This window comes from Drosophila guanche, unplaced genomic scaffold, assembly GCF_900245975.1.
Source record: "Drosophila guanche unplaced genomic scaffold, DGUA_6, whole genome shotgun sequence".
In the NCBI taxonomy this organism is placed as follows: Eukaryota; Metazoa; Arthropoda; class Insecta; order Diptera; family Drosophilidae; genus Drosophila; species Drosophila guanche.
The window spans coordinates 2,470,455-2,491,663 of NW_022995749.1; the positions used below are offsets into that span (position 1 = coordinate 2,470,455).

A 21,209-nucleotide genomic window follows, 5' to 3' on the forward strand; every position below is an offset into this window, starting at 1 on the left:
GTAAGGTCATAGGTATACAATCCAATAAAAAAGAGTATTTATAATAAGCAAAATTGATTCTTCAAACGGTTCAAATTATTGTTTCAGTGGTGAAAGTCTTTGCAAGCTAGTAATATCAAATAGAACATCAAAATCGAGGAATCTGATTTAAGACTACGGTATATTTACGGTATATTTTGAAGATGCAGTGGTATTTACTAGGCCCTCACGGTATATTTGAGCGATAATATAGCACGTGCATTTGTTTTGATTTGACGATTTTGTTGACTTTTTTTGGAACAAATGGAAACTTTCAACAGCGTGCCCGGTTTTTGTCCGTCCTGTGGCTCCATATTGCCTCCATTGCAGGTTAAGGGAAACGTCATATGTCACAACTGCAAGGAAGAGTTTCTGCCCGAGGGTGAGTCTCACATTTTCAAGAATTTCCAAGTGCTCCTTGACATGGCGGCTGCTTCTTTTACAGTTTATAGCGGCGAAAAGACGGAGTACAGCATACATTTCAACACCTACGATCCCAGCAAGGCGTTCAACAGAACGAAGCGCGAGTCCGAGTCCTCGGAGGCTGATGGGCCCGTTGTGGAGCGTAAATGTCCCAAGTGCGGCCACGACAAGATGTCGTACGCCACCCTACAGCTGCGATCGGCGGACGAGGGGCAGACAGTGTTCTTCACCTGTCTGAAGTGCAAGTAAGTGTTGTCTTCATGTTCATGTTGTTCCATAGCTAATTAATTATTTTATCTTGCAGATACAAAGAATCTGAAAATTCTTAGATGCTAACAATATTTGTACATAGCCTTGTAACTAGTGGAAATAATTATGTTCCACAGCCTGCAAATATAGGAATACGCGTTTGTTAAGTGTGAAACTCATGCAGTGGTGTTGCCTACGTACCTCGGTGGCGCTAAGGCGGTTCTTGGGATTGTAAACGACCAAATTGGAGACCAGACTAATCTCCACTGCGTGCGTGCAGCTCGGGAATAGGTTGTCCCAGTGTATGCCCACGGAGTTGGGAAATCTAACCAACAAGCAACGACAACTGCAGGATTAACACAATATTTAAACAGCTGCGCACCACTCACCGTATCTTGCTGTAGTCCGGCAACGAAGTCAACTCGGGCCACTGGTTCAGGCGAGGACTTCCCAAAGTACGAATTATGATGGCCAACTGTTCGATGTCTGTTGTGCCAGCAAAGAGGGGCACACCGCGCAACATCTCCGCCACCACGCAGCCTAAAATAGCAAACTATTAGAACTTGTTAAGCAACTAATACAAGCGCTTACCTGCTGCCCACATGTCCACGCCAGTGCTGTACTTCTGACTGCCCCAGAGTATTTCCGGAGCACGATACCAACGCGTCGACACTTGAGGTGAATACACCCGCGACTCCTCCTCCGGAAAGTAGAGACGAGCCAGCCCAAAGTCGGCGATCTTCAGCATATCCTTCTCGCTGATGAGCAAATTGGCTGGCTTGATGTCTCTGTGCATAATTCCCGCATTGTGGAGGTAGGCAATGCCCTTAAACATTTGATGCGCGAACTTGCGCACCTGCTGGCGGCTAAGGGGATTCACTTCGCTCTTCAGGCGACTGTACAGGGTGTCGGGATGATACTCCAACACCAGCGACAGTCCAGTCAGATCAGGATATATCTCGACAATCTCCAGGATCTATGATCAAGTAGTTGCAGCATGAATGAGCCCTTAATTTTGAAGGTTTACTCACAAATTCCGACTTGCACAGTTGCAGTGTCTTGATCTCTCGCAGTGTGTTGAGGGAAATGTTGCCGAATTTGTTCTTCAGAGCCACCTTCTTGATGGCCACCTCCTTGTTGCGCTGTAAATCGATGGCCTTAAACACGCAGCCATGGACACCTTCGCCAATTTTCTCGAGCATTTTATAGCGACTCGGCGCATAGTCCTCCATTGTCAGTGTCTGTACTGACAATTTTCAATTTGGTAATTGAGTGCCTCGTTTTCCTGTTACCATTCGTGTAGTCCATGGTAACGGTCACAACAAATGGTGAATGGTGAACAGCTGCGCTGCTGGCGGATCCACCTGTTGCCCGATTGTTTACCACGATACCTTGGCTTGGGGGGCTTGGGGGTTGAATTGTGCTCCGGGGCCCTAGGCCAAGGCAGAGCTGTCATAGCTCGTGTCGGGACATGCGCACTTCCGCCTCCACTTTGGTCCTGTCAGCCAAGTGTCAAGTTGGGGGGATACATAATTTTTCGGACCCTCGCAACTCGCATAAGCAGAAAAGTTCAATTACAAATAAATTAGGAATATGCCTGCAGCCGTGATAGATTTGTGAACCAAAGGATAACCAACGCACGGCTAGGTGGGTAAGGAAAAACCATTGGTGATAAGTGCTCGGAAATACTTAAGCAGGAAGCAGAACACCTTGGAGAAGGCCACTAAATAATGCAAATGTGCTGGTGGAAGGAACTGCAAATTACCTTCTAATTGCTAAACTGTGCAGCCTTGCTGCTGCAATTTAAGGCAATTTAAGTGGAACTGCAACTGGCCTTAGCCTTGCCCCGACTCGCCTCGCCTGTCCATGCCACGACCACGACACATACCCGCGCACTCCATCCATACATCCATAAGCATTTGTGTATACACGAACACACCCAGTGGGAGGAGTCTCACCTTGGCTCACCTGGATACCAGCCGATGCGGTACGACTCGATACCCAACCAACACCGATTAGTGGCCCCAAGTTCATGTCCTTCTACACTATTTATAATAGCCAGAAACGTTTTACAGCCCACGCGCTCAACATGTTACCGACCAGCTGGCTCCCATTCGTGGCCGTGCTCCTGCTATGTCTTGGCGGGACTTGGAGCAGAACTGCGAAGCGATCGGATGTGTATATCGCGGGATTCTTCCCCTACGGCGATGGCGTGGAGAACTCGTACACTGGACGCGGGGTCATGCCCAGCGTGAAGCTGGCGCTGGGCCATGTCAATGAGCATGGCAAGATCTTGGCCAACTACAGGCTGCATATGTGGTGGAATGACACGCAGGTAAGCTACGAGTGATGCCCTCAGTATGTCAGAATGTGTACTCAATTCAGTGTGGAATTTCCTCTTGAAGTGCAATGCGGCGGTGGGTGTGAAATCCTTCTTCGACATGATGCACTCTGGGCCAAACAAGGTGATGCTCTTCGGTGCCGCCTGCACCCATGTGACCGATCCCATAGCCAAGGCCAGCAAGCACTGGCACCTGACGCAGCTGAGCTACGCGGACACCCATCCCATGTTCACCAAGGACGCCTTCCCAAACTTCTTCCGCGTGGTGCCCTCGGAGAATGCCTTCAATGCGCCTCGCCTGGCGCTCCTCAAGGAGTTCAACTGGACGCGGGTGGGCACTGTGTACCAGAACGAGCCGCGCTACTCACTGCCCCACAATCACATGGTGGCCGATCTGGACTCCATGGAGGTGGAGGTTGTGGAGACTCAGAGCTTTGTCAACGATGTGGCCGAGTCGCTGAAAAAGCTACGCGAGAAGGATGTGCGCATCATTCTGGGCAACTTCAATGAGCACTTTGCCCGCAAGGCCTTCTGCGAGGCCTACAAGTGAGTGCTAGTCCCATGGGATTGGGAGTGAATAGATGATTCAATATTTGTCTTGCAGATTGGAAATGTATGGGCGTGCCTACCAGTGGCTGATAATGGCAACTTACTCAACCGATTGGTGGAATGTTACCCAAGACAGCGAATGCAGCGTGGAAGAGATCGCCACTGCCTTGGAGGGAGCCATTCTGGTGGATCTTTTGCCGTTGTCCACCAGCGGTGACATCACTGTGGCAGGAATTGTAAGTGGGGAAAGCCAATGCCCCATTTGATATTAATTATATTTAAATTTCATTACAGACAGCGGATGAGTACTTGGTGGAATACGACAGACTGCGCGGCACGGAATACTCTCGCTTCCATGGCTACACCTATGATGGCATCTGGGCAGCTGCTCTGGCCATACAGTATGTGGCAGAGAAGCGCGAGGACATATTGACACATTTCGATTATCGCGTCCAGGACTGGGAGGACGTCTTCCTAGAGGCCTTGCGCAATACCTCCTTCGAGGGTGTTACGGTTTGTCCATCTTCATTTATATGTCCCTTCACCTTTTGTATTTATTTCCGTTATCCTCTAGGGTCCTGTACGATTCTACAACAACGAGCGCAAGGCCAACATTCTGATCAATCAATTCCAGTTGGGTCAAATGGAGAAGATCGGGGAATATCATTCGCAAAAGTCGCATCTGGACATGAGTCTGGGCAAGCCAGTGCGCTGGGTGGGCAAGACACCGCCAAAGGATCGCACGCTGATCTACATTGAGCACAGCCAGGTGAATCCCACCATATACATTGTATCGGCCAGTGCCTCCGTCATCGGTGTGATCATTGCAACCGTCTTCCTGGCCTTTAACATCAAGTATCGCAACCAGCGGTAAGGTATTCCTGACTTTACTTTTTAGGGTTTATCCAGAAATGTTGTCTCCTTTTGCAGCTACATCAAAATGTCCAGTCCGCACCTGAATAATCTGATCATAGTGGGCTGCATGTTGACCTATCTGAGCATCATATTCCTGGGTCTCGACACCACCTTGAGCAGTGTGGCTGCCTTCCCCTACATTTGCACGGCCCGCGCATGGATCTTGATGGCTGGCTTCAGCCTGAGCTTCGGGGCAATGTTCTCCAAGACCTGGCGTGTTCATTCAATCTTCACTGACCTGAAGCTGAACAAAAAAGTGATCAAGGACTATCAGTTATTTATGGTCGTGGGCGTGCTGTTGTTCATCGATATTGCCATTATCACAACCTGGCAGATTGCGGATCCATTTTACAGAGAGACCAAACAGCTGGAACCTTTGGTAAGAGCCACCCAGCAATATTCATTTCGCAATGATATTCGAGATCTTTCTTTTACGCAGCACCACGAGAACATTGATGATGTTTTGGTCATACCCGAAAACGAATATTGCCAGTCGGAGCACATGACCATATTTGTTAGCATTATTTACGCCTATAAAGGCCTTCTTCTGGTGGGTAGACAAAACCTACAAGTAATAATTGATCTTAAATGAAACCTTTTCTTGTTGTCAGGTCTTTGGAGCGTTCCTGGCTTGGGAAACGCGACACGTTTCAATACCGGCTCTCAATGATTCCAAGCATATTGGCTTCTCGGTCTATAATGTGTTCATCACCTGCCTGGCTGGAGCTGCCATATCCCTGGTGCTATCGGACCGCAAGGATCTAGTTTTTGTCTTACTCTCGTTTTTTATAATCTTTTGTACGACAGCCACTTTGTGTTTGGTGTTCGTACCGAAAGTAAGACTGGTAGTAAGGAAGTTTTGTAGTTTTTGTAGCTGTTATAGATGATATACACTCGTGCAATCTTGATATGCGATATGAATGTTGTTTGCAGAGACACCGAAGACAGTCTGAACAGGTTGAATGCCTTTGGACATTCAGCCAGATCAGACAGCCATGGATCTGCTCTGTCGTTTAGCTATCATACATAGACAAGAAAAACAACATTTAATCTAAATTCTAAAACTGATCTTTAATTGCTATATAACACTACAGACTAACTATGAACTTTAGCTTTTCTATAAACCACATCACCCATCCACAACAGCAGTGGGGGCGCCTTTCTGCTCTATCCATCCTCCATCTTTATGTAACATTCTGTAGAGCTGTAGAGTCTTTCCTTGATGTATCTGCACCACATTTACTCTTTCCATTGCGACTAATATCCATGCGAATCGTCTTGCAGCTGGTCGAACTCAAACGCAATCCCCAAGGCGTGGTGGACAAGCGAGTGCGTGCCACACTGCGGCCCATGTCCAAGAACCGTCGTGACTCCTCGGTCTGTGAGCTGGAGCAGCGTTTGCGGGATGTCAAGAATACCAATTGCCGCTTCCGCAAAGCCCTAATGGAAAAGGAGAACGAACTGCAGGCTCTGATTCGTAAGCTGGGACCCGAAGCCCGCAAGTGGATTGATGGCGTGACCTGCGCGGGCAGCGCAAATGCTGGCAGTGAGCTGGAGCCCATACTTACCGAAGACATTGCCAGGCTGTCTGCTCCGCCAGTGCGACGAGAGATGCCCAGCACCACAGGTGAGTGTCTTGTGTGGGATGCCATCTAGATACATTCATGCATTGCGCACTCCCTGCAATAGAAGTTACCGAGCTGACGTCCGTGGATAGCGTGACCTCGACCCACGTGGAGATGGACAACTCATTCGTTTCGGTGCAGTCCACGATGCTGGCACCAACGCTTCCACCGTAAGTAGAGCAGCTTAATTAAGATCTTCAAATTATAAGAAATTAAATTGAAACAGCAAAAAGAAGAAACAATCCATTGTGGAGCATCACTCGCATGCGCCGGTAGCCATGCCGGCACCCACCATGATGCAGCCCATCCAGCAGCAGCTCCAGCAGCATCTGCAGCAGCACCAACAAATGCAGCAACAGCAGCAGCAGCAGCAGATGCAGCTCCAACAACAGCAGCATCAGCAGCAGCAACACCAACAGCAACAACACCAGCAGCAGCATCACCGCCACTTGGAGAAACGGAACTCGGTCTCGGCCCAGACAGACGACAACATCGGCAGCATAACCAGCACCGTAGGCAAGCGCAGCACTGGCGAGTGCTCCAACATGCGGGAACGGCGGCAGTCGACGGCCTCCAGGCACTACGACAGCGGCAGTCAGACACCCACGGCCAGGCCGAAGTACAGCAGCTCGCATCGGAACTCCTCGACGAACATTTCCACCTCACAGTCGGAGCTGAGCAACGTTTGTCCGCACAGCAAGCCCAGCACGCCGGGAGTTGTCAAGAGTAAGTAGCTCCACAGAGTAGAACCAAGCGACTGACAATCATTTATTCACAGCTCCAACTGCCTCGGACAATCGTCGGACCAGCATGGGCGCGGCGTTGAAGTCCAACTTTGTGGTCTCGCAGAGCGATCTCTGGGACACACACACGCTCTCCCACGCCAAGCAGCGCCAGTCGCCACGGTATGCCAGTCCCCAGCGCTGCACGGAGCACCATGGCCACGTGATGACGTACGATCCGAACACCACTTCGCCCATCCAGCGATCCGTTTCGGAGAAGAATCGGAACAAGCATCGACCCAAGCCGCAAAAGGGCACCGTCTGCCAGAGCGAAACGGACAGCGAGCGGGAGCGCGATCCTCCGCCCAGCAGCCAGCCGTGCATTCAGACGAGGAAGATCAGCCGCAACTCCAATATCCAGCATGCTGCCCATCATCACAGCTCGCCAAACGTGGCGCCCGACAAGCAACGGAAGCAGCGCACCAAGAACGAGAGCTCCATCTACGGTGCCAGCTCCGAGACGGAGCTGCTCGAGGGGGAGACTGCCATACTGCCTATATTCCGGAAACTTCTCACCGAGAAGAGTCCCAACTACCGCGGACGCAGCGTGGTGGGTCAGAGCTGTCCAAATATATCCATCAAATGCGATATCGTCGAGTACTTGTAAGAGCCACCAGCAGTGCAGCATTTTATGGACAATGTGGATGGTAGAACTTCTATTGCCAGATCCAATTACACTGTAAAGATTAACTTTATTTTCGCGTTATGCATCTACTACTTAAATTCGTGGAGCAGAACACACCATTTTAGTGAACTAGTAGCAATGATTACTGATGAGATAGTTGAGAAATAAATTAACATTAAAATTCAAGCAGACTAAGCGCGCGTTCTCTTGTTTACATGTTAACATTTTCTCATGTAGAAGCACCGAAATGTATAGGTTTGTGCTGTTAGGCCCAGCCGCACTTAGCGGCGCAATAACATAGTTCGTGTCGGTGGTTCCACAGAACCAAATGAACCGGATTGGTTTTTTTTTAAATATTGGCGGAGTCTCTGAAGAGTTTAGAGAATTAATTTCTTGCTCGTTTAAATATAACATAAATGCTGGCAAGAAACTGCGACAAATGTAGTTTATTTTTTATATTTTAATATGCAAAGTTGAATGTGATTTTGTGGTGAGCTGCCCTACTGCAGTGCAATGCGCCGGAAATGATTGTTGAGTGGACCCTCGTCCGAATAGCCGGCTATCTCTTGCGGAATAATGCCAGACTCCTCGATGGAGGTGCACGGGCGGCACATGCACTCCAATGGCGCCTTGGTCAGCACTTTCTTGAATTTCCGCTCGCCCGGTTTCACCTTGGGGCAGAAGAGCGAGACTGCTGCCTCGCGTTCGCCAGACTCCTGGCAGCACATGCACGAGCGCTCCATCTGCCAGATTTTGCTGCCCGATACCTGATATAATTTAGTTTAGTTTGATGGCGCCCCCAATGCTGCTCACTCACCTGGATGTAGCTGGCGCAGCGACCCACACAGGCGAATGAGGGAATCGGCTTGGGCACGCAGCCGGGATACTGGAGCACATGGATCACTGGCGTCACCTGGCAGTCATCGCCCAGATGCTGGAGATCTGTAATGGGCAGCGGTTAGGCCAAATACGAAAGCCGATAATGCGGTATACCGTGTACCATTGTCAGGGGAGCCCACCGAACTGTCAGCCTGTGCCGTGCACAGCTTTAGAATGCTGACCAGGACGCAGTACAGCAGAATCAGGACAAACACTTTGTTGTTCTCGTGGCGTATGAAGTGGCGCAACATTTCGGTGACACTGCCCGCCGTGATTCTCCGCTGTAGGAAATGGAAAACGCTGCCTGGCGCTTTGGGTCTTTTATAGAAGGCTTTGCCTGCGTGGCTGCGGCATCAGCCAGCGAGTGGACGCCGGTCTAATGGCCGCTCTGCCGCATCGCATGAATTATGGCCTAATAAAGCGCTCAGTAACCGAACCTTTTTGCCTAGTAATTGCGTACAAGGAAAAGGCATTTATCCCGCTGTGCCCCAACGCGGGTTAATCATTTATTTCCTTAATACTTCATCGCAAATCAGAGCCAAGCCAGCAGCATGGGCAGCGCCAAAACAAGCATCACAAGCACTTGTGCCGACCGCTGACCGCCGTTGTCCTTCCGTTTGCTCAAGTAGTTGGCCAGTCTGTCCAGGCGCATCTCGGTCCATTGCACGTTTTGCTCCACCGTCTCCAGTGCCTTGCTCAGCTCAGATGCCGACTGGCCGAATAGCAGGTGATTGCCATCGTAGAAATCCTGCAGCAGCTGGAGCTGCTCTCGGCTGGTAAAGTAATCCGCCAAATCGCTAATCACCACGGCAGTCGTTGCCCAGCTGTCCAAGCTGTGGAAGAAAAGAACAACACGTGTAAGCTATAACTAAAACGAGAATCCCTCTGCACTTACGCCTCAGCCAATTGTGTGATATTCTCGGCCAACATATTGAAAATCGGAGTGATTAGGTCTGGATTCTGTTGATACATCTGGGCCAGAGCGATGGTCTTTTGGCTAACTGTGCTCCCGTTGGTCAGTATCTCGTTTTGGTAGTGCGCCACATAAGATCTCGTACAGCTGGCAGCTGCCCAGAGGAGTTCCCGCTCCTTGGCATTGGTTTCTTCACGATAGAACTCCATCACGCGCTCGTAGGGCTCGGATCGTGCAGCGGCACAGTAAAATGTGCCACGATAGTCAGGCGAAGGTTTCTCAAAGTCGTTGGTGAATTTATCAGCAACCAATTGAATGCAATTGCGGGTCTGGTAACGACACAACCAATCCACCAGCTTATTGCGATTGTAGACGTCCAGGGCGGAGTCGTCGGAGGACCAGGTTACACCCAGCCTGGCAAATACTGCGGCTGTGATGTCACTCAAGTACTGCTGGAAGTTTGGCAGCTGATTCGGCGTTAGACGCTTCGCCACGAACTGCAGTCCTTGGTAGGTGGCATACCAGGGCACATAGTCGATCTCCTGGCTCAGGTACTCCATAAACTCGAACACATCCGCGTAGTCGATGTACCCCACCAGGACAAAGTTAAACAGATCGTCGACAATCTGTGCGCGGTTCTCCACGGGCACGCCACTGTGGCTGGACGAGGACAAAGCCACCTGAAGGCTGTTCAAAAGCGGCTTATCGTAGAGCACGCGATAATAGTTGGACTGCTTCAGGTTGAGGACGATCCACTCAATAGGCTGCTCCTCGAAGGAAATCGTCAGTATATTCACAACCCTATGGTGGTATGTTCTGGGCGTGAGGTTGTCAAAGTCGGGCGACAGATTCGTGGCGTAGGTTATGGGCACTGTGTACCTCAGATCGGGATCACTGCCGTCTCCGCGATTGAGCAGAAAACGCATCTGCTGCACGTGGATCATTTGGTTGTCCCGTGTCGCATTCACTATCAGCATGGGATAGCCAACCTGCTCGGTGAAGTCGTAGAAAAACTGCTCCAGATTGACATACTGATCCGTGGGCCAGTTATCAATAAGGTGAGCAAACAAATCCTTTGGCCTTGTATTGCCCAAGTGGCTGTGAAGACAGGAAAGTTATTAAAGTGAATCTCTCGAGTGTCCCTCTGTCACTTACTGCTGCTTTAGGTAGTTCCTGATGGCGGTGTCAAAGTTGTTGGCTCCCATCGCATTGCGCCACATGCGGACAATGCACGCGCCTTTGGCATAGGCAATGGCGCTGAACTTGTAGCCAATCTGTGAAGGAGTTTGTATGCTCTCCTCTGGGCTGGTCATGGGCTGACTGCTGTTCACAGCGTCTGAGGCAAAAATAAGCTGCATTTGGCGCACCACAAACTGCTCGTCCAGCCGATACTCAGGATAGAGCTACACATAGAAAGGTATTATTAACAGTTGTCTTATAATTAAGTAAACCCATTCCCACCTGATGTGCCATGAAGTACTCGTAGTAGCGAGCAAAGGCTTCGTTCAGCCAGAAGTAGCTCCACCAAGAAAAGGTGACGCTGTCACCAAACCACATATGGGACGTCTCGTGTGCGATGATTCGTATAGTGAATTCCTTGTCCGACCAGTCATCCGTATAGCCTGGCACCTTGACCAACACATCGTCGCTTTAAGAAAGAGAAAAATGGATTTCGGACTCGAATTTCTTATCAATCTCTCACTTTTGTCACCTGTAGATAATTAGCCCCCAGTTCTCCATGCCGTTGTGGGGAAAACGCGGTGAGGTTGCGTACTGCAAGATATCGTTGCCCAGTGAGGCGTACGATTGCTGGAAGAGCTCATCATACGCTGACAGTACGCGCTCTCCCACCTGAAAGCTGAACTCTGTGTGGTCGTAAAACTCGGGACGGGTCAGCACGGCAAAGTCGCTGACATTGCCGCGTGCTGAGTACTCGGCGATGATGAAGGCCAGCAGATATGTGGACATTGTGGGTGTGGACTCGAAGTGATCGACATAGCGATCCGTGCTAAAATCAAACGATAATTGTATACCGATCGGCATTGAGGTATGGCCTGCGATACCTACCCCTGTTGTGCTGTATATAGTAGCTTCGTGTTGCTGATTGCCTCATAGCCGGAGGGTCTGACAATTTGCAATTGGAACTGTGCCTTGAGGGCTGGCTCATCGAAGCAGGGAAAGACAAGGCGGGCATTGAGTCGCTGCATTTGGGTTACGCCCAGCCACTTGGTCTTGCCAGTACCCTGCTCGACGTAGCTGGCGGAGAAGAGTCCGACCATGTCCGTACGTATTCTACCGGTGTACTTGAAGCCCAGCGTGTACTTTCCGTGGAAGTTCAATGCCTGAGATAGTGGCACTGTCAGCTGCTGTGTCGCCTCCTCATATATCAGCTGGCTAATGTCAATTGGCTGCACTTGAACTCCGGACTCGTTGTATAGCCAGCATTCTTCTATGTCGATCGCGTCTTTGTGTAGCGTGATTTGCCGAACCTCTGACGTGCCGACCACCTGCAGAGTTATGTTGACTTCTCCATAGAAAAGTGTAGGTTCGGCCGCATTACTGAATACGCTGATTGTCAAGTTATAAAAGGAGGGCACGACGCTGCCTCCAAGTCGATAATCGGCAGCAGCACAGGCCCCTATCAGCACCAGCGCCAGCGCCAGCAGCAGTCCAAACCGAGTTCCCCAACTGTTCATCATGACAGAAGTTTTAGTACTGAGGAGCAAATCGCAACAAACGTCCAACCCAAATAAAAGTTCCCCTCAAACAGGTGTCGTTAACTGATGATTCGATTACAGGCGACTCTTCAACATTGATCCGATTAGCCATGCAGCGAGCCACACCTTTCGCTCATTTTTTGTGTGCTTCATGAACAGCGATGAGATAGATAGATCGAAAGATAGATACTAAAAACTCTTCATTGATGGTCCACATGCGAAACCCAACACAAATGAATATCTCATTGTTAATTGATTGATTGAAATAGCATAAATCTATTCGGCAATACAGTTTACAATATAGATATGAACTTGTGACAGCGATACGATCGATAAAAGCAATCAAAGAGTGATGTCATAAAAATATTCATTCTTTTATTTTGGCCATCGTTGCTAAGACGTTAACCATCAAGATAAAGATATGGCAGAATGTAATCATTTTCGGGGAAAAGTGTTTACTTTAATAGTTCTTGGTATTGACATGAATTTACGACTCTTTTGGTTACAGTTTGTTTGAAGAAACCCCCCAAAAGATTGTCAGTTGAATCATGCAGACAGAGTACAAAAGAAATCTGTCATTATTCATTCAACACCAAAGCGGAAAACCCAAAAAAGCACCCAAAACTATCAGTAATCAGTACTCAGAACTGAACATTCGATGATCTGAAGTACACGTTTATGGCGATCGAGTCTTTAGCGATAAATAATAATAAAATTCAAGATCGCTGATAAGCAAAGCCTCCCCTTAAAATTGTTCGCAGAATTGAATCATCCGAATACAACACTAATAATGCTGCTTGCTAATCAGATGGTAGACTTTTGAGTGTAATCGAGGGACCTTAATGTCAAAGATGAATATACAACTCGCATGTTATCTGAAAAAATTGTATTTTTATTGGTTGTGCTAAGTGTACAAATACTTTTATGGGTTGGGTTGGGTGCTTGTGCTTGTGCTTTTGATGGCGCTCGCTTTGCACTTGGCACTATTAATTAGGCTAATCTTGGTTGGTATTAAAGTCTAGCCATGGGCTTACTGGCGCAACAAAGTCGCCAGGGCCATCAGGAGGACGGTGAGGGCGCTGAAGGCGCTGACAATGGCGCTGCCATTACGCTCGGCCAGGTAGGTGCGGAAGACTCCCAGCTTGGCCTCGGACCACTGCAGGTTCTCCAGGACTGTGGCCTCAGCTGCAGTCAGAGTGCTGGCAGAGCTGCCGAACTTGGCGCTGTTGGCCCTGTTGAAGGTCTGCAGATCATCGTACTGCTTCTGCTCGGTGAAGCGGGAAGCAATGTTTGAGATGACCGTGGCCACCGCCGAATATCCACCCATTCTGTAAAGGAAAACAAATTAATGATGAGATCAAGTCAATGCAATTCTAGTTAAGGATTCTTACGCTGTGGCCAGAGCCTCAAACTCCTTTGTGACAAGAGCAAAGACTGGGCTGACGTTCTCGTTGTTCTCAGTGTAGAGTGTGGCCAGCACAGAGGACTTGTCCTGTCGGCGAATCTCGTCCGAGAGCACCAGGTTGAAGACGCGTGTGATCAGATCATTGGTCTTGACGCAGCCGAAAGAGTTCTGCAGCAGCGTCTCCTCGGTGGCGACCGTCTCCGTCTTGAACTTCTGGTACAGGGCATCGAACTCCGCGGTTCCGCCTTCGCGCAGACCCACACAGTAGACAGTGGCGCGAATGTTCTTGGGCACGGTGCTCAGGGAGTTGAAGTAGTTCTTGGCTTGGCGGATGCAGTCGGCGCTGCCGTAGCGACAGGCCCAGGTGAGCACCTTGGTGCGCAGGTAAATGTCCAGGGCACTGTCGGCTGAAGTTTCGTTGAAGCCGAGCTTCTGGTAGGCCTTGTGGGTCAAGCTCTGAATGTAGCTGCCAAAGTTGTTCGTGTCGTTGCCCAGGCGAATGGAGAGATAGTTAAAGCCGTTGAAGGCTGACGTCCAGGGAATGTAGTTGATCTCCGTCTCCAGGTATTCCAGCACTTCGAGGGCCAGGTCGTAGCTAACGTAACTGGCACGGGCCAAGTTGAAGAGATCGTCGACCACTTGGGCGCGGTTGATCTCGTGAATGTAGGTCCAATTGGCCGCAAAGAGAGCCGTCCTAATGGCACGCCAGTTGGTCTCCGTGTAGTTGACGCGGTAGTAGCCCGTCTGCTGTACGTTGGCAATGATCCAGGTGAGGGGATTGGCAAAGGTGACCGTTGCGGTGCGACCCGGATTGAGGATAAACTTCGGCGTGGTGTTCACAAAGTTGTTGTTCAAGTTGTTCGAGTAGGTGATGGGGACGGTGTACTCGAGACTGGCGTCGGCTCCGTCGTTCGCCTTCAGCAGGAATCGCTTCTGGGTGAAGGACACACTCTTGCCATCGGTGGCCATGTTGGCGGTGACCAGGGGATAGCCAACCTGGGTGGTGAAGCTTTCGAAGATTAGCTGCGAGCTGGCATTAAACCTGCTCTCACTCCAGTTCTGTTGCCAGGACTGAAGCAAATATTCGGGCCTTGAGGATTGGTATGAGCTGGAGAAGGAGAGGGGAAAAGAAATGTCCTCAGTAAAATGTTGAAGTGGAAGTTGGTTCCTTCTCCACACTTACTATTGCTTAAGGTACTCCTGCAGCGACTTTTGGAACGACTCGGGGCCCATGAGATGCTCGATCATGCGAATGAATGTGGCTCCCTTATTGTAGGAGATGCTGTTGAACATGCGGCCGAGATGAGCCGGGGTGTATGTGTTGTTGTCGGTCATCGGGTTGGTGGCATTAAGCGAGTCCATGGCCATCACCGACTGGATCTGGTCCACCACAAACTGCTTCTCCAGCTCCCATTCTTTCTCCACAAAGGCGGTGCCGAAGTACTGGAAGTACCTGGCGAAGCCCTCGTTCAGCCAGGTGTAGCTCCACCACTGGCAGGTGACCAGATCTCCAAACCACATGTGAGCCTGCTCGTGGGCGACCACAGCGGCAATCGCCTGGCGAGAGGCCAAAGTAGTGGCCGACTCATCCACCAGAAGACTGCGCTCCCTGTAGGTGAGCAGACCCCAGTTCTCCATGGCACCTGCTGAAAAGTCAGGGATCGCAGCCATGTCCATCTTGTCGTTGCCGAGGGTGTAGTAGTCGAGGTTCAGGTATTTGCCAATCTCCGCCAGGATCTTGGGACCCACATTGAAGCTGTACTGCGTCTGGGAATAGTATTCGGGACGGGCCAGCACACCGAACTTATCGTCCTTGCGGGCAGTGAACTCGGAAATGATGAAGGCCAGAATGTAGGTGGACATCTTTGGTGTCGTTGCATACACATCATCAAAGTAGCCACTGCGGTTAGAAAAAAACGATCGAAATGGTAAGCAATTCCTCGGCTTAACCAAAGAGAAAAGTAAATTACGCCTCTGTGCTGGGTGTGGATGACACCTGTCGGGTGTTGCTGACAGTGTTGAATGTGTAGTGGCGCCTTAGGGTGACATTGAAGGTGGCCTTGAACTGGGGCTCATCGAAGCTGGGGAAGGCGCGACGGGCGTGATTCGTCTGGAACTGAGTGGAGCCCAGCCATCTGCAAGAATAATGCCATTAGATCCACCCAAAACCCACACAGATTAGATTAGATATGAACGCACTTGGTCTCGTTGTTGTCATCTACATAGGAGCTGCGATAGAAGCCGTGCATATCATCCTCCATCACACCTGTGTAGACAAAGTGCAGGATGTAGGCTTGACCCACGGCTAGCATGTCGACGGTTGACAGCATGACGATATCAGTATCGTAGTTGGTCTCGTTAATAGCCCCGAATTTGACGGGCGTGGGTACCGCAACACCTGTCGGCTTTGCCCAGTACTCGGAGACCGAGTAGGTGAGATTTTTCGAGTGCAGATACACCGATCTTGTGGCCACATTTGGGATAACCTCGATCCAGACCTCGCCGTCGAATGTGAATCGCTTGGTGTCGCTGACCAGTAGGTAGGGACGCAGGGTGATGTTGTAGCTGACAGGATTGATGGACTCCGACAGCCTGTAATCACTGAGCTCCGTGGCCAATGTGGCTGGCGGCTGCACGTTGTCCTGTTGCAGTTGCCGTGTGCCGGCTGAGGCGAGGGACAGGCAGGCTGCCACAAGGACGGCCAAGCGTAGGGCAGACATAGTTCGTCTGAGGGATAAAAGGGTTCGACTGATCACGTATCCAAAATTGTTGCGAGAAGCCACAAGCCTTATGTAACGCGCTGAACACTCACTTTGATCGGTTACAAATGCAGGTCGTGGGTGTGTAAATCAACCGCCACTCTGCACGCGATTCGACAACTAAATGCCGCTTCGAATGGGTTCTGGTATATATAGAGAGCAGTTTGGCGACATTCGTCTATATCACAGGGGCTTATCTAAGGTCTTAAACTTTTTATTTGGTCCCAGATAGAGTTCCCCTGCGTATAGATTGGCCAGCGATAGATATGGAGCGACATCGCGCCGATAAGGCCCTCATGTCGGTGATTTACTCCTTCCGTAATCAGCTACGAATCCATACACTCATCCCTAGCCCCGGGGAGTACGGGTCGAATACGTTGTCCTGAATCATGGACCTGCAGATAACATCTGTCCGATAATATGATGGCATAACATTTGGCTTTTGGCTGCCCAGATGCAAAGCCAAGCATTTGCACAAGCATCAGCGATGTTCGTTTTCGCGGAACTGTCCATCCAATCTTATCTGAAACGCATAAATAACATAATTACAATAATGAAACAATATTTTGTCACCTGTGCTAAACGCAAAAAGCGAATCGCTTGGCTTCCGGCATGGATATGTCCCTTTTATTTGAGTATTTATAAGTATTTAATTCCTTAACTTGTTCTGCCTCTCGTCTAAAACTAATGATTTACATCTTTTATCTCACTTCAAAGTGGCTACAAATAATTTCCATGTTAACACCTCATGCTGTTCGCTAGCTAACAGTTCTGTTAAAAAGCTGACAACTTAACAGTGGTTAAGTTTTGTTACACATTTATACCTGTCAAACGATTAGCGATTACGCAAAAATGATGAACCATTTCCTCTGCTCAAAGATACAAAAATGTATTAAAAATCTCTCTGATGGGGCGCGCTAAAAATGTCACTTACATTTTTTAATTTCACTTTTTATCGTACTTCAAAGTTGCAAGAAATAATTAGCAAATGAACAGCGCATGCTTCTCGCCAGCGAACAGCGCTGTTAAAAAGCTGATAACTTGACAGTGGTAAGCTCTGTTAAATGTTGGACTAGGTAACTTTGAAGATATATTTCGGTTGAAAATATATTACTTTAGTTGCTTTTGAAACATGGGGAAAGATGGTCAAATTTCCCAGAGTGCATTTGCCAAATTTGATTATGCTTATACGGTAAAACCAGCCACATAAATACCTTTTAAAGCGTAAGTAAAATTGGATTGCAATCAATTAACCTTGAGCAAGAGTCTGCAGAAGATCTCCAGCAACAAACAATAGAAATCGAATCAGAATTAGTTGCCATGGCTGGGATTCTTTCTGCGTTGTACATCAGCGTACGTACGTACATACGTACATATGAACATCCGTATTTATTTATGGCGCTCTTATGAATGATGGATTTTTAGCAGTGTTACTTGGCACGGGACTTACCCGCACCGCACTGATGGCGGGGGGTAACAGCGGGGGCAGCAAACCAACCAGCAAATTTATAAGCGCACAATTCTTATCCGACTGGTTTCTTGTTTCAGCCATTTCACGGTCATAAAGGGTCCGAAACGATACGAGTACCCAGTTGTAAATTAAAGCAGGAAATCAATTTTCTTATTTAATGGAGTTTTATTGATGAATACTTCTCGCTGTTGCCCAGCGAGTGCACATTACTTAGGGACTAGGACTTTAAGGACTAGAAACTAAAACAGTTTGGAGGCCAACAGGCACAGGACCAGGGCCAGGAAGGAGGCGTTCAGGGCAGCGCTGCTGTTGCGGAAGTTGGAGACCCAAGACATGAGGGGCTCACGGTTAACCTTCAGCCATTCATCGTTGGCAGCAACGTTGGCATCGACGCTGGCTTGCAGCGTCTCGGGCACGAAGGTGGAGTTCTGGACCAGGTCCACCAGCTCCTGCAGCTTTTCCTTTTGTTTGGCGTTCACCGTGTAGGCGGAAATGCCAAGGATGTCGTTGTAGAGGGGATTGATGCCACCAAAGCCGGTGTTCAGAAGGGCATACTCCTCCCAGTGCTCCAGCAGGAAGTCAATCGAGGCCAAGAGACCAACCTCTCCGCGTGAATAGGCAGGATTGAGCAGGGTGATGCGCTCCTGGACGCGCAGGCCATTGGTCTGGTCAATGCTGCTCGACACAAACTTGTGCAGCTGTGCGGCATCCTGGGAGCAGCCAAGGGACGAGATGAGCAGGCGGCGCTCGGCCTGGTCGCTGGAGTCCATCAGCTTTTCAAACACAAAATCGAAGATCTGCGAGTCGGCCTGCTTGAGGCCATTGCAGTAGACCTGCGACTGCAGATTGGGCTCAACGGGGGTGCCATCATCGACCAAGTTTTGCAGCTTAGCCTTGGTCTCCTTCAGGCAGCTCTCGACACCAGCCAGGCAGGCGATGTTGATGAGCAGGTTGCGGGTGAACTTCACCAAGTGCTGCTCTCCGTTCAGATCGTTCACGCCGAACTTGTCGAACTGCTGGTTGACCAACTCTCCCACATAGAACTGGAAGTTCTCGTACTCGGAATCGCCGCTGAGGTAGCGGTTGAACAGAGAGATCACCGAATTGACCGCCGACCAGGGGGCATACTGATCTTCGTTGGGCAGGTAGGTGAGCAGGGTCAGGAGGGTGGCGTGGGACGCACGGCCGCTGGTGGCGAAGCGATACAAATCGCTGACCAGCTGGGCCCTGTTGCGGGGATCGATCTTGTGCGGGCGATTGATCAGTCCATCGATGATCAGCTGCCAGTTCTGGCTGTCGTAGTTGATGCGGTAGTAGCCCGTGGACTGCTTGTTCAGTATCAGCCAGTTCTCGGCAGCCAGTTTGGCATCGGGAATGCTTATCTGGCTCTGGTTGAGCAGGTAGTGGGTGGCCTCGGTATTGCGGAAATCGGGGTTTGAGGCATCCACATAGTTGACGGGCACATACCACAGCTTCTCGCTGGTGAAGTGCTTGTCGTTGGTGTAGGTTTCCTGCTTGATGCTGAAGGAACCATCCTGGTAGTTGCGCTCCACGGTCAGCAGGGGCACTCCACCCTGGTTCGACCAGCTGGCCATCATGTCAGTGACGAGAGCGGGAACCTCGTAGTTCTCTTCCACAGCAGCGAGGGCAATGGCCTCAAACAACTTTGTGGGATTGGCGGCCGAGTATTCACTGAAGGAAAAATCATGGTTGGATTGTCGATGATAATATGTGTGTCTGGCATGTCTTACTTGGCCACGAGGTAGTTGTGCAGACCGCGCTGGAAGACGGTGTTGGTCAGGGCATGACGCCACATGTCCAGCACGGAGCCAGCCTTGGCATACGAGACAGAGTCGTAGAGCAAACCGATCTCCGAGGGCTTCTGCACAAAGTAGGTCATGGGGCGGGCATAGGGGCTGGCATCGTTTATCAGAGCACTTTGGTAGGAGCCGGCATGGAAGATCTGGAAAATGTTCCACTCCGGGTAGGCCTGTGGATTATGAGTAGAGAATTGTGTTAATTTCCCACTTTTTCTGGGAATTTGTTACATTTAGGGACATACCAAATCCACAGCAAGATGCTCGAAGAGTGTAGCGAATCCCTCCTTCAGCCAGAGGTAGGACCACCATTCGATGGCGACCAGATCCCCGAACCACATGTGCGCATCCTCGTGCGCCTCGATGGTGGCAATGTTCGTCTGGGTGTTGATCGTCGAGTTCTCTGGGTTGTACAGAATGTACTCCTCGCGGTAGGTGGCCAGGCCCCAGTTCTCCATGGCGCCGGCAGCGAAATCGGGAATACCAGCCTGGTCCAGCTTGGGCACGGCGAACTTGACGCCAAAGTAGTCGGACAGACGCTTCTCCACCAGCATGCCGGTGGTCAGAGCCCACTCCTGCTCGTGCTCGGTGCCCTTGCGGGAGAAGACGCGCTGTGGCAGGCCGTTCAACTCACCCTCCGAGTAGACAAACTCGGAGACAATGAACGCCACCAGATAGGAGGGCATATTGACGCTCGTATCGAAGACGGTGACTCCAGAGCTGGAGGCAGCCACGTTCTGGGGCATGTTGCTGATGGCATTGTAGGAAGGATCGTGCTTGATGGTGATGGTGAAATTGGCGCGCTTCGCTGGCTCATCGTAGCAGGGGAAGGCGTGACGGGCGTCGGTGCTCTCGAACTGGGTGGTGGCCAGGTACTTGGTGTTGCCCTCCTCGTCCGTGTACGTGGAGAGGTAGAAGCCGCCGTTGTCGGTGCGCAGATTGCCCTGGTAGCTGATCTTCAGCAGCCACTTGGTGTCGGCGGGGAAGCTCAGACCCGACTTGCTCAGAGTGAGGAACTCGCGCTCAGCTTCGTATTCGTGATCGAGGGTCTGCTCGATGGCTGCCTCGACCTCGAGCTGCTGGATGGTGACGGCGAAGTTGGCCAGCTGGCGGGCATGCACGACGATCTCTTGTGTGGCCTCGAGAACCTCGAGGGTAATCGATACCGTGCCTGTGAAGAGTGTGTGGCCCAGGTGGACATCGGTGGAGAGGTGGACGTCATAGTGCAGAGGGTTCGTCTCGTTGGGCAGGCGATAGTTAACTTCGTCGGCGAGTGGAATCAAAGCTCGGAGATTGGGATTCTCCAGGCTCTGAAGCTGCTCGAAGGGCGGAAAGCTGCGCACAACGGCTGCCTGGGTGGTGGCCACCAGCAGGACCAGCAGCATGGACATTGTCCCGATCTGTACGCGAGTCATGTTGTCTACGGCGCGGCGACAACTTGGCAATAACTGGGTGGCACCCACTGGGCTCCCACTTTTAAGCGAGCCCTCTCTTTGCATTCCACCAGCGAGTGGCTGTATAAAATGTTATCTGGAGGCCAAGCCTAATCTAATCATGCTAATCATTTCTTCTAAGAGATGGAACACACGCTCGCACACTCGTCGATGGGGCAAGATTGTGTCTGGTGCGCTGTAAACCCTCTATAGTCGGTATAAATCAACGATTCGATTGTACGGCAAGTCACGATAGCTTCAGGATCCATATACTCGCACATCTGATGG

The 21,209-nt window shown here is 50.3% G+C and overlaps 7 protein-coding genes across 15 annotated transcripts; 2 read left to right on the top strand and 5 right to left on the bottom strand.

Annotated features, from left to right (window-relative positions):
- The first annotated feature begins 240 nt into the window (after positions 1-240).
- Positions 241-869, top strand: LOC117585002 (DNA-directed RNA polymerase I subunit RPA12). The gene is made up of 3 exons (XM_034274239.1): positions 241-400; positions 464-686; positions 746-869. Exons 1-3 carry the CDS (start codon positions 283-285, stop codon positions 768-770), a joined length of 366 nt encoding a protein of 121 aa, XP_034130130.1. The 5' UTR covers positions 241-282; the 3' UTR covers positions 771-869.
- Positions 610-1,971, bottom strand: LOC117585000 (cyclin-dependent kinase 20). The gene is made up of 5 exons (XM_034274238.1): positions 1,722-1,971; positions 1,282-1,666; positions 1,080-1,230; positions 892-1,015; positions 610-828 (listed from the first exon to the last, which is right to left on the bottom strand). The coding sequence occupies exons 1-5, from the start codon at positions 1,920-1,922 to the stop codon at positions 802-804; spliced, it is 888 nt and encodes a 295-aa protein (XP_034130129.1). The 5' UTR covers positions 1,923-1,971; the 3' UTR covers positions 610-801.
- LOC117584998 (gamma-aminobutyric acid type B receptor subunit 2) lies at positions 1,575-7,693 on the top strand. 8 transcript variants are annotated; one of them, XM_034274233.1, is made up of 13 exons: positions 1,575-2,337; positions 2,749-3,025; positions 3,096-3,577; positions 3,636-3,816; positions 3,875-4,093; positions 4,155-4,450; positions 4,511-4,874; positions 4,935-5,045; positions 5,107-5,343; positions 5,780-6,122; positions 6,185-6,290; positions 6,347-6,846; positions 6,899-7,693. In XM_034274233.1, the coding sequence occupies exons 2-13, from the start codon at positions 2,780-2,782 to the stop codon at positions 7,507-7,509; spliced, it is 3,696 nt and encodes a 1,231-aa protein (XP_034130124.1). In that variant the 5' UTR covers positions 1,575-2,337; positions 2,749-2,779; the 3' UTR covers positions 7,510-7,693. The 8 variants fall into 8 exon arrangements, with proteins under 8 accessions (XP_034130124.1, XP_034130125.1, XP_034130126.1 ...); XM_034274234.1 differs by having other exon boundaries at positions 2,753-3,025; XM_034274235.1 differs by having other exon boundaries at positions 2,766-3,025.
- Positions 7,694-7,983: 290 nt separating this feature from the next.
- Positions 7,984-8,680, bottom strand: LOC117585173 (bursicon). The gene is made up of 3 exons (XM_034274514.1): positions 8,528-8,680; positions 8,345-8,469; positions 7,984-8,294 (listed from the first exon to the last, which is right to left on the bottom strand). The coding sequence occupies exons 1-3, from the start codon at positions 8,655-8,657 to the stop codon at positions 8,028-8,030; spliced, it is 522 nt and encodes a 173-aa protein (XP_034130405.1). The 5' UTR covers positions 8,658-8,680; the 3' UTR covers positions 7,984-8,027.
- Positions 8,681-8,875: 195 nt separating this feature from the next.
- On the bottom strand, positions 8,876-12,030 carry LOC117585433 (aminopeptidase N). Its single transcript, XM_034274907.1, has 6 exons — positions 11,387-12,030; positions 11,031-11,327; positions 10,781-10,967; positions 10,475-10,722; positions 9,302-10,417; positions 8,876-9,239 (listed from the first exon to the last, which is right to left on the bottom strand). Exons 1-6 carry the CDS (start codon positions 12,016-12,018, stop codon positions 8,939-8,941), a joined length of 2,781 nt encoding a protein of 926 aa, XP_034130798.1. The 5' UTR covers positions 12,019-12,030; the 3' UTR covers positions 8,876-8,938.
- An 877-nt stretch (positions 12,031-12,907) lies between these two features.
- Positions 12,908-16,393, bottom strand: LOC117585169 (membrane alanyl aminopeptidase). 2 transcript variants are annotated; one of them, XM_034274510.1, is made up of 6 exons: positions 16,254-16,393; positions 15,641-16,168; positions 15,412-15,576; positions 14,625-15,341; positions 13,428-14,549; positions 12,908-13,364 (listed from the first exon to the last, which is right to left on the bottom strand). In XM_034274510.1, the coding sequence occupies exons 2-6, from the start codon at positions 16,159-16,161 to the stop codon at positions 13,067-13,069; spliced, it is 2,823 nt and encodes a 940-aa protein (XP_034130401.1). In that variant the 5' UTR covers positions 16,162-16,168; positions 16,254-16,393; the 3' UTR covers positions 12,908-13,066. The 2 variants fall into 2 exon arrangements, with proteins under 2 accessions (XP_034130401.1, XP_034130402.1); XM_034274511.1 differs by lacking the exon at positions 16,254-16,393 and having other exon boundaries at positions 15,641-16,207.
- Positions 16,394-17,816: 1,423 nt separating this feature from the next.
- On the bottom strand, positions 17,817-20,943 carry LOC117585807 (aminopeptidase N). The gene is made up of 3 exons (XM_034275525.1): positions 19,734-20,943; positions 19,423-19,661; positions 17,817-19,363 (listed from the first exon to the last, which is right to left on the bottom strand). Exons 1-3 carry the CDS (start codon positions 20,901-20,903, stop codon positions 17,911-17,913), a joined length of 2,862 nt encoding a protein of 953 aa, XP_034131416.1. The 5' UTR covers positions 20,904-20,943; the 3' UTR covers positions 17,817-17,910.
- Positions 20,944-21,209: the final 266 nt, after the last annotated feature.

Excerpts from the sequence above, each read along its gene's own strand:
- LOC117585173 (XM_034274514.1), bottom strand. The coding sequence starts at position 8,657 with ATGTTGCGCCACTTCATACGCCACGAGAACAACAAAGTGTTTGTCCTG. Across the intron at positions 8,470-8,527 it reads GGTGGGCTCCCCTGACAATG|ATCTCCAGCATCTGGGCGAT; the intron begins GTACACGGTATA and ends TGCCCATTACAG. Across the intron at positions 8,295-8,344 it reads GCTGCGCCAGCTACATCCAG|GTATCGGGCAGCAAAATCTG; the intron begins GTGAGTGAGCAG and ends AAATTATATCAG.
- LOC117584998 (XM_034274227.1), top strand. The coding sequence starts at position 2,557 with ATGCCACGACCACGACACATACCCGCGCACTCCATCCATACATCCATA. Across the intron at positions 3,026-3,095 it reads TGTGGTGGAATGACACGCAG|TGCAATGCGGCGGTGGGTGT; the intron begins GTAAGCTACGAG and ends TTCCTCTTGAAG. Across the intron at positions 5,046-5,106 it reads CCTATAAAGGCCTTCTTCTG|GTCTTTGGAGCGTTCCTGGC; the intron begins GTGGGTAGACAA and ends TCTTGTTGTCAG.
- LOC117585000 (XM_034274238.1), bottom strand. The coding sequence starts at position 1,922 with ATGGAGGACTATGCGCCGAGTCGCTATAAAATGCTCGAGAAAATTGGC. Across the intron at positions 1,231-1,281 it reads CGTGGACATGTGGGCAGCAG|GCTGCGTGGTGGCGGAGATG; the intron begins GTAAGCGCTTGT and ends TTGCTATTTTAG. Across the intron at positions 829-891 it reads ACCGCCTTAGCGCCACCGAG|GCTGTGGAACATAATTATTT; the intron begins GTACGTAGGCAA and ends CTATATTTGCAG.
- LOC117585807 (XM_034275525.1), bottom strand. The coding sequence starts at position 20,903 with ATGACTCGCGTACAGATCGGGACAATGTCCATGCTGCTGGTCCTGCTG. Across the intron at positions 19,662-19,733 it reads AGCATCTTGCTGTGGATTTG|GCCTACCCGGAGTGGAACAT; the intron begins GTATGTCCCTAA and ends CATAATCCACAG. Across the intron at positions 19,364-19,422 it reads CACAACTACCTCGTGGCCAA|TGAATACTCGGCCGCCAATC; the intron begins GTAAGACATGCC and ends TTTTTCCTTCAG.
- LOC117585002 (XM_034274239.1), top strand. The coding sequence starts at position 283 with ATGGAAACTTTCAACAGCGTGCCCGGTTTTTGTCCGTCCTGTGGCTCC. Across the intron at positions 401-463 it reads GGAAGAGTTTCTGCCCGAGG|TTTATAGCGGCGAAAAGACG; the intron begins GTGAGTCTCACA and ends CTTCTTTTACAG. Across the intron at positions 687-745 it reads TTCACCTGTCTGAAGTGCAA|ATACAAAGAATCTGAAAATT; the intron begins GTAAGTGTTGTC and ends TTTATCTTGCAG.
- LOC117585169 (XM_034274510.1), bottom strand. The coding sequence starts at position 16,161 with ATGTCTGCCCTACGCTTGGCCGTCCTTGTGGCAGCCTGCCTGTCCCTC. Across the intron at positions 15,577-15,640 it reads GATGACAACAACGAGACCAA|ATGGCTGGGCTCCACTCAGT; the intron begins GTGCGTTCATAT and ends TTATTCTTGCAG. Across the intron at positions 14,550-14,624 it reads CAGGAGTACCTTAAGCAATA|CTCATACCAATCCTCAAGGC; the intron begins GTAAGTGTGGAG and ends CTCCTTCTCCAG.
- LOC117585433 (XM_034274907.1), bottom strand. The coding sequence starts at position 12,018 with ATGATGAACAGTTGGGGAACTCGGTTTGGACTGCTGCTGGCGCTGGCG. Across the intron at positions 11,328-11,386 it reads CTATATACAGCACAACAGGG|CACGGATCGCTATGTCGATC; the intron begins GTAGGTATCGCA and ends GTTTGATTTTAG. Across the intron at positions 10,968-11,030 it reads TGGGGGCTAATTATCTACAG|CGACGATGTGTTGGTCAAGG; the intron begins GTGACAAAAGTG and ends TCTTTCTTAAAG.